At 41.6% G+C, this 10,081-nt stretch overlaps 1 protein-coding gene across 1 annotated transcript in view; it reads left to right on the top strand.

The window, feature by feature from the left end:
• LOC101860977 (hemocyanin 2) overlaps positions 1 to 10,081 on the top strand; it is a gene marked incomplete in the record, with an annotated part of 96,201 nt that overhangs the window by 53,947 nt on the left and 32,173 nt on the right. The window contains 12 exon segments of the mRNA XM_035970179.1: positions 558 to 645; positions 1,400 to 1,557; positions 2,170 to 2,296; positions 3,040 to 3,293; positions 4,122 to 4,247; positions 4,482 to 4,646; positions 5,614 to 5,876; positions 6,309 to 6,504; positions 7,512 to 7,764; positions 8,446 to 8,591; positions 9,285 to 9,425; positions 9,924 to 10,081. Coding sequence (XP_035826072.1) covers positions 558 to 645; positions 1,400 to 1,557; positions 2,170 to 2,296; positions 3,040 to 3,293; positions 4,122 to 4,247; positions 4,482 to 4,646; positions 5,614 to 5,876; positions 6,309 to 6,504; positions 7,512 to 7,764; positions 8,446 to 8,591; positions 9,285 to 9,425; positions 9,924 to 10,081 — 2,075 coding nt within the window.

The following is a 10,081-nucleotide window of genomic DNA, read 5'->3' on the forward strand; positions in this document are numbered from 1 at the left end:
TAATAATAATAATAATTGCTTTTATATAGTGTATATCCATGCGGTACAATCTGTAATATAATGTGCGCTTTACAACTACATATATTATAACCCAAGGAGACTGAAAACACTCAAAATATTCTTGGCTTCCAAGGAAACGTACAGTTCAGGTAGCCTATCAAGCGTTCTAACACTAACAAACGGACTATATCTTTCACCGTCTATTGCCGGGTACCCATTTCCACCAGTGTGAAGTGAGGGAAATTCGTGTAAAGCGCTTTTCTAAAGAAAACAACGTTGGGCCCAGCTGAGACTCGAACTCCGGAACACGTAAACTCACGCCTTACTGGCGACTGGTAACGCCACAGCGTATTAAATTTTCCTGGAGAAGAGACCCCGTATCTTGAAAGTTAAACGAAAGTCTGACGTTGGCAGGGCCTCAAAATAATGACCATACTGTAAACGCCAATGGTCTCATGTTGGAAACTTCATTAGTTCCTGTGAGGAAGTCCCTTAATTTTTCACAAGCATCGAGACTTTCAGCAAATGGAAATTTTTACGAATAATTGATGCCTTAGGATAATTTAATGTTCTGGCACTTTTGCAATACGAAACCTAAGGGCTTCAGCTCCATTTTGTCTAACCTTGCACTGATATTTGACAGAAGTAATGAAACTGACAAAGGAAAATGTGTACATTGTAGAATATTCTATAATATGGTATGATATTATAATAATGGTGTAAGTTAGTATCGTAGGGATTTGAATTTGCGGGGTGGTGTTAGTTTAACTTCGTTTTCAATAATGTTTATCTAAGAAACTGGAACTTAAGGAGAAAATCGGAACCTGTTGTCAGCACTGGAATACATTTCCTTTTATCCTACCATGAAGATGTACTAAATGCAGTCTTTTACGAACATTCAAGACCCACTTCTCAGCTTCACCTGACGATTTTGAAGAGGAAATTTCTATCAAACTTTAGTAAAGATGACAGGACAAACCTGTAGTAGCTCTCTTCAAAAATGAAAAACCATAAAAACCCAACTGGTATAAGCTGACAGGACTATTGAGATCTATAGTTTCTCACCGTTGACAAGACATTTTGTTCGTCCCTGCCCATTCCTATCAGATGACATATTTTTTGTTTAATAAACTAAACAGAATGTACAAATGCTACTCTTATTATGTCTAAATAAGAAAGAATGAAATGAACAGAATTAAAGATCGATAAAGATTAAATATTTAAAACAATGCGTTTGTCAGAGCTTGTTTTTTAAAATCTTTGCTGAGGCTGTTAATTTCGACGACATCATTAATCATCCTTGCTCACCAGTGATGCTTTCGTCTGGATTGAAAAGCACCTCCATAGATAGTGCTGTATAAGATGTTGGGCTAATTCACACATGATATTTGTACCCCAGGTTTCCTGCTCAAGGGTTTTGGCAGCTCTGCTTTCGTGAACTTTGACATTGTGAGCAACGGAAAGTCATTTGAAGGTGGTTACTTCACTGTGCTTGGAGGTTCTGCAGAGATGCCATGGCAGTTTGACAGACTCTTCAAATACGAAATCACCGATCAAGTAAGTCTTTGACTTCAATTGTACATTACTCTTTAAAATGGAATAGAAATTAAATAAATTAAAGCATTGAAATATACCGGACTCTAAAGAACGTCGCTCTTTGCTGATCAATATCTTGTGTACTCTCACCTTATGACTACACAAAGAACAGCCAGAAATCTTGCTAAGTGTGATACTTTGACTCTGTAAAATTCCGAAAAAAATACAAACAATGAAAGAAAATAAAAATCATTACCTAAAATCGTAAATCATTGTTTGTGTTTAGAGTTAAGCCCTGAAATGGAACAAGTGTTAAAGTAGAACGTAATGCAAAGTAAGCAGACGAGAAACATGTTCTGCAGCTGTGAAATATAAACGACTATTATTCTTGTTCTCAACCCTTGTAAGAGATTGTAAAACATGTGATCACTTACCCACTAAACCACTCAAACAGTTAGAATTTCCATTCATTTCTCGAACGTATTCTGTGCAACGGAGATCGTAGGACATTCTCTTCTGCTTTCTACTTTAAACTTTATCTCTTATCACAGCTTAATCCACGTCGTAAATAATAATGTATATTTTACACTTTGGACAGTTTCAATTCTAACCGGTCTAAAAAATCTTCATCAGCTGATCGCCGCCAACCTCCGCTTCGACGACAACTACAGCTTTAACATAAGTGTGCGTCTCCCCGACGGCACAGTTCTCGACAGCAGCCTCATCCCAACCCCTAGCGTCCTCTTCAAGTCTGCCCAACGTGAGTATTTTAAAACATTAATTGGAAGTTGGGGGGGGGGGGGTATTTTTGTAAAAAAAATTCCTAAATTAGAGAGAGCGTACTTGCGTTTGTGGTGTATAGCTCAGAGTCGCTGCCGTTGTATGAAGAAAACGTGAGTTCAATTCCTGTGTGAGGAAGTGATTTTGTGGAGTGTCTATGTTGTTTTGATGAGAGAGGAGTAACACCACAGCGTATAAGCAAAATTTAATTTCTGATAACATTTTTGTGGCCTGTTCAGTGCATTTTGAGGTGATGCTCTTTAGAGTCTGTCAAATCACATAATATAGGGAAAGTAATGTGATTGCGTGTCTACTCGTGTGATTATGTCTGTGTGTGCGCGCGCGCGCGCGCGCGTGTGTGTGTGTGTGTGTGTGTGTGTGTGCCTGTATGTGTGTTGATGAGTATGAATACTTGTAAAAAGTCGAATGTCGTTTAAACGATAAATTTCATTATTGATGGAAAGCACATAGATTCCAGTTGGGAAATGGAAACTATAGAAATCTTCTTCTTCTTTCTCTTTAAAAAAAAAGCTAAAGGGAAACGTTTGCTTTGGGATATTGAAACGATACCTCTGAGTGTACCCCGAAGAACACATAATTATTTTGTTTTGCTTTCGAAAGTTGTAATGCTGATACCAATTCATAATGTCAACATGGATAGAAAGTCAAAATCCTTCTCTAGGGTAATGCGTAGTTACCCCCATTACCGTCTCCTCTCTTCAGATGACTTCAAACGTGAGCATGTCGCCCCCAATCACGTCCGTCGTAACCTTGACACTCTTGAGGAGCGTGACCTTCAGAGCCTCAAGGCCGCCCTTCGTGACCTTCAACACGACAACTCCAATGACGGCTGGGCCAGTCTTGCCTCCTTCCACGGGTCGCCCGCCAAGTGCTCCACTCCCGCCAACGAATCAGTCGCTTGTTGTATCCATGGCATGCCCACGTTCCCGCACTGGCACAGGCTGTTCACCTTGCAGGTAATGTTAATACCGATACCTGATGCGATCACTACAGCAACGACAGAACCCACAAACATAATGCTGTGATTATATAAACAAAATGCAGCACAAAATAAACGTATTCTTGTTTGTAATGCAACAGTTAGACGCTTTGCTGTGCCACGCAGAAGACATGGGTTCGATTCCTGTGTGGGGAGGTTTCTTCAATCAGATGTTCAGTCTCTGTTTATTTGTTTCCCTCTCAATCCAGGTTGGCTCTGTAATAGTCAGGGTCGAAGAAGCCTACCTCCTAATTGATCTAAATAGTTTACATTGGGCATTGAACATCTGCAATGCATTATCTTTACAAATAGAAAGATAATCGATAGAATAAGCTCTATCGTCACTTTCACCAACACAGGGGTCAATAAAAGCTGTGAAAAAGAATGATCACACTGATTGAAGTCCAAACTATAGTCCCTCACCACCCCAGGAGACCCCCTTGTGCATCTGGACCTTTGACATCAATCGTTACATTTTGAAATTCTCCCCGAGTCAACGTCTCTGTCCCACCAACCTTACTTCTCTTTTCTCCACCCCCCCTCTCTCTCCCCCTCTCTGTCTCTTTCTCTCTCTTTTTCTGCCTTTCTCTCCCTCTATCGTCCTTTGCCTCCCATTATGCGTGCGTGTGTGAATGTATGTGTTGTATATGTGTGTGTGTGTGTGTGTGTGTGTGTGTGTGTGTACCTGTGTGTGTGTGTGTGTGTGTGTGTGTGTGTGTGTGTGTGTGTGTGTGTGAGCGCGTGAGCATGTACATGTGTATCTTTTTGCGTATCTAATGAGCATCAACTTCAATTCCGTAACAAGGTGGAGCAAGCCTTGAGGAGACACGGAAGCGCCATCGCTATCCCCTACTGGGACTGGACTCTGCCCATCACTGACTTGCCTGAGATCTTCACTTCTCAGAACTACTATGATGTATGGAGAGATGAGGTGAGTTTTATCTAGTAGTTATATTAAGAGTTTTACAAAACGTGGCAACGCAATGGACCACATAAGGCAACCAGTGCAACAGAAATTTCACCCGTGAATCGGAGATGTACCGTAGGTATCTTTTTAAAGTTTTGCTGACATTGTTTCGATGAACGGACATACAATTTAAACAAATAAAAAAAGACAAACTCCGGTTCAAACTAACCAACACATCTTTGCCCGTTTATTGTCCAGGTGGTCAACAATCCGTTCGCCCGAGGCTACGTGCCGACTGAGGACGTATACACCGTGCGTGACATCAGGCCTGAGATCAGGAACAAGAACCAAGCTGGAGATCACTCGGCCATCTTTGACCTGGTCCTCTCAGCCCTGGAGCAGACCGACTACTGCGACTTTGAGGTAAAAGTCTAATTGTGTTTACTATTTGCAACTTTTTGTTCACCTATTGTATAACCTGTGCACTAAGACCATTACTCGAAAGAATTAATAGATTTATGTCAGTCTATTTCTAGAGCAGTGCATACCAACTTCAGCGACATCGCTCACAAGAGGGGGATTTGATAATTTTGGTGGGCGGTGGAGATCATTTTGGAAGTGACTTGTATTATTTAATACCCGCCCCACTTGGAATGCTTGTAGATGGGCAATACGAAAACTCCAACCTCTTAAAGGTGGCAAAACTGGGCGCTGGCTTGATAAAGATTGACAAGCACAGATTTAAAGTCTGTTAAAACGAGGGGTTAAAACAACAAGGTGTTTTTTTATACACACAAGACGAATGTTCCCTTGTTAAAGGGGTGGAACAAATAAGAATGGGCAAGAAAGTTAATTTTCATTGTCCCAAAATATTATTTTTTAGAAGCCTGGTGTCCTGAAATGGACACTTTTACTCATCTGTGTCTGGTAGGATGCACTGAAACTGAACTACTTTGGGCATATCAAACCCAACGATTCACTGGAGAAACATATTTTGAAAGCAAAAGTAGATGGCTAATAATGCAGGAAGATAGCTAACAGAAGATGAGAACAGGACAAAGAAACTTGCTTGGAGCCCAAACAAATTCAGTCAGGCAGAATGACTAGAGACAGAGCGTTTTATTGCAGGAAGGTCCGAGAAGTAACGACCAACTACAGAAAAAGAATACTGTAAAATTTGCACAATAGCAAACTAAGAAAGATAACACTTTCGTAGATTTAAAGACCCCTTTTCGAACGTCAGTGCAAATCGAATGTTTCTTTTCTGTTTTTATTTTTTTTAAATAAAGAGAAGTACATAAACACAATAATGGTCATACAGCGTACGGAAGAAATGAGACAAATAAACGGCGTCTTTTAAGCACCCGCCGTTTCTATTTCCTCCTCACAGGTTCAGTTCGAGGTGATGCACAACGCTATTCACTTCCTGGTCGGAGGTCTCCAAACTTACTCTCTCTCCTCCCTCGAGTACTCGGCCTACGACCCTCTGTTCTTTATCCATCATTCCTTCACCGACAAGATCTGGGCCGTGTGGCAGGAGCTGCAAACCAGACGCCACCTGCCCGCCAACAAAGCTGACTGTGCTCTCAACTACATGAGCCAGCCCATGAGACCTTTCTTCTTCGAGGGTTTCAACTTGAATAAATTTACCATGTAAGCAACTGTTTTCCTTTTATATATGAAATGGAAACGAGACAGATTTGCACAGATGAAGCGTTAAAGTCCAACTGGCAGAAGATATATTATGATATAATTGCTGTAAAAACGGTCTCGTGTAATCTATAATCCAGTGCCCTCGTAAAATTGCACGCTAAAATTTCGTAATTCCTTTTCGCGCCTCCCCCAAAAAGAAAGGCGAGACAAGCACTGCTTTAGTCTAAAACTACACAGTGTCGAAGCCCGCCTCCTAAATGATCTAAATTGTTGAGCAGATGAGGAGTAAAACACCTGCATTACACTTTTGTATGTAATAATGATAATTAAAAAAATAATAATGGTAACGATAATTATTATTAACTAATAAATATATAACAATTATGATCCGTGCTTTGGTCAGTGCTATGACACACGTTCCTATCTCCGCAGGGACCACGCTGTGCCCAACACTGTGTTCGACTACGAGCACCTCGGCTACAGCTACGACGACCTGTCCATTGGAGGTTATGACCTGGACGGTCTGGAGCAGGTCATCGCCGACCGCCAGAGCAAGGCCAGAGTCTTTGCCGGGTTCCTGCTCAAGGGCGTCAAGACATCCGGCTCGGTGGTCATCAACATTTGTCTGGTGAGTTGTCTGTCATGCACTGTGTTTCTTTATTTAACAAAAAATGTACGTGTTTTTGTTTAAACCTGGTTTTAAACCAAGATAGCTGAAATATGCAGATTGACATAAAAACATGGTATTTTGATGCAGAAAGGTTCGAGAAGTAATGTCCCAGTTACTGAAATATGGCTAAGAGGAAGAAGGGTGTTTTTACACCCCTATCGAAACACAGTTTAGATCATATAGGCGACCGACTTTGACCCTGTCTGTGAGGGTCAACTCTGGACGAGAGAGATACAAAGTTCCAACATAACGATTGAGATGCTGGATAAAGAATTATCCTCACACGGTAATTGAATTTGGGTTTGCTGCCTGCAATAGCGAAGGGCTTATTCGCTACATGACAGACACCGGTGCTTTGTGACTCAGTATGATAGTGTGTCCGGTCATTAATTGTGTCTCATAATAGTATGTCTGGTCGCTTGTGTGCTATGGTGTGTGACGTTTATAACAGTGTGTTGTTAAAACTAACTTTTGAACATTCTTCAATAACAATGCAATTGTTTTCTGAATGTGTACCCACCGAAAAAAGCACACGTCTTGTTTCAGTATGTTTGTGCATGCGCGTGCGTGCACGTATGTTTGTGTGTATGTGTGTGTTTGTGTTTGTGTGTGTGTTTGTGTGTGTGTGTATGTGTGTGTGTGTGTGTGTGTGTGTGTGTGCGTGTGTGAATGGGTGTGTATGTGTTTGTTAGCGTCTCTGTGAGAGATTTTCCTTGCAGAAATCGAACCGACAGTAATACTCGTACAAGTACCAGCACTATTTTTGAGCTTGGGTTATCGTGTCGTGCTCAAGGACACATCCCAGTGCCACACTCCCCTCCAAAACACACCTTAACACCTTGTCACGGGCATGCTCTTGACATTAATTGTGAGCCTCAGCTCACTGACAACTCAACCACTGGAGCCCCGCCCTCAGTAATCTGATTAAAAAAATCACAACAAAATCTTTTTTTCGAAACCGACAGAGGAACAATGTGTGCAACTACGCTGGTCGCTTCAACCTGCTGGGCGGTCCCACTGAGATGGCATGGGCTTTCGACCGTCTCTTCACCTACGACATCACAAGTGCTTTGGAGCAGTCTGGCATCAATCCAGAGGACGTCTTTGATGCCGAGGCACTCTTCACACTGGATATCAAGGTCTTCGATGTTGAGGGACATGCGCTGCCTGTGAGCTCAGTGTTGCCAGAACCGACCATCATCTACAAAGCAGCTGTTGGTGAGTTCAGTGGTGCTGTCTTCTGTGGTATGCTGACTTACTCGACATTCTTAGCTGTTAGAAGGATCGTCGTTTTGAGCAGCATAGCTTTTTTTCTGAAATGGGAACTATTTGAATAGGCGTAGTTAGAGGATAGTGGTTTGGGGAAAGGCGTGGTAGGCACAATTATTCCAAAAATTCAGTTAAGATGGCAGAATTGCAAGTCAAATATTTCCCACTTTATTCATAATCAGCATCAAATTTTAATGGCTAATAGAATCTTAAAAGAGGCAATAACAGCAAGAACAACTATAAAATGGAGAAGAGTAACAATAATTACAACACGTCAAAATCTGCTTAAACAAAAGCCAACAATAAAAATAAATATACTAAATAAAAACCAATACAAACCTAGAACATTGTTTGAAAAAAGCATTCTATCTATTAGCCTTGTTTGATTATTCATTATCAATTGAGGACAAAAACCCCTAGAATTTAATATCTCTACAGCTTAGCTATGACAAATCGGACGACACGCTAGATCGTCTCAACTCTACGGGGCTGTGATTTGTTCCCACTTTCATATCTGAGGTTTATTATCTACCTTTTGACAACCCAGAAGCACTTTCGGTCTCCCGGAAAGCAAACAGTGCAAGCTGTAAACTGACAGGATCTTTATATCCGTTACACTTTGACCCCCAGGTGCCTCCGAGGAAGTGTCTTCGTCGTCTTCCCTGGCCGGTGTTGGTGTCCGTAAGGACGTGTCCACCCTGTCCACTTCTGAGATCGACAACCTCCGTGAGGCTCTCCGCAGAGTCCAAGCTGATGCAGGCCCCAACGGCTTTGCAGTGAGTAGACGGTTTTGTGACGGCTTGTAGAGTGTAGATGATCGGCAAGCTATTCAATTGTTCTTACCTCTGACAGCATAAATAATTTACTTCGGCGTGAGAAAGGCCAGGTCCTGACAGAACCAGCAGGAGAGCAGCAATCACAATGGGTTTCAACTCATAACGTGGGGCTTTGCGAATAGGAAATGCTGAATCCAAGAGAAAAGCGCGAAAGCTGCGCACATCCACAATGTTCAAAATGTGGCAAATATTTCTCTGCCAGAATTGATCTCATCGGCCAGAGCAGAAGTCAAAGTCATCTTAACATCTGAAATTCTTGTAACTGTTCTATTTCGCTAGAGCGATATTCTCCTCTGAAGATCTACTGGTTATCGTCAGAGTTGACGGACGAGCTATTATTATCATCATCACCATCTTTATACCCCTGATAGAAAAATTATACGTACATTATATATCATTAGTTTTTTTTTCAATATTTAAAATGTTTAGGTCACCAACATCATGCATGCTATCAAAGATGCAAACTCACGTTTTAAATTTTCTTCTTCTTCTTATTAAGACTCGAAATGTACCTCCACATTTATTTTGGTCTGCTGCTGATCTCACATATTATTAAGTGTCTGCTTCGTCCTTAAAGAGTTAACATGCTTTACGGTATTTTTAAGCATGTTCAAATATTTCCTCTTTTCCCAGAGCATCGCCGCCTTCCACGGAGAGCCAGCAGGCTGTGAACTGAACGGTCGCCGCATCGCATGTTGTCAACACGGCATGGCCAACTTCCCCCAGTGGCACAGACTCTTCGTCAAGCAGTTTGAAGACGCTCTCACCGCACAGGTACACTTTTTAAAGAACACCGTAGGATAAAACAACAAAATGATACCCTTTTTAACGTATGTCGTACGATAAAACAATATACACGATTAAAGGAAGTCATAAATACGAAAACCTGTCTAGTCCTCATGGTTGCACAGTTTTTAAGAATACCGAGTTAATACTTAAGGGGCTTAAAAAAAGACTCGCACTTTTCAGTGGATGTATTTCAATAGCTCTGTACAAATTACGTGCACCAATACCTTTTATGGCATACGTTTAATTTTAAAAGCCCTTTTGATTTCCAGCGCTTATATACTTATCTTCGGACTTAATATAAATGGGCCATGCCACGTAGAAAATTGTTTATTTGTCGAGTATGTAAAGACTAAACTGCAGCTCAGAACTGGATTTCACAAAATCATTCTATAGAGCTTATCATGCAGGCCTGTCAAGGTACTTTTGTCCCCAACACTTTTTCCGCCGCCCACTTGTTGATGAGCCACACATGATCTCCCCCAGGGCGCCATGATCGGAATCCCGTACTGGGACTGGACCACTGCCTTCACCGCTCTGCCTTCCCTGGTCACAGAGCAGGAGAACAACCCCTTCTACAACTTCAAGATTTTCAACGGTGAAGTGACGTCACGTGCCCCCAGAGAGCAGCTCTTCAATGACCC

The sequence above is a fragment of the Aplysia californica genome, unplaced genomic scaffold (genome assembly GCF_000002075.1).
Source record: "Aplysia californica isolate F4 #8 unplaced genomic scaffold, AplCal3.0 scaffold00231, whole genome shotgun sequence".
Lineage (NCBI taxonomy): Eukaryota > Metazoa > Mollusca > Gastropoda > Aplysiida > Aplysiidae > Aplysia > Aplysia californica.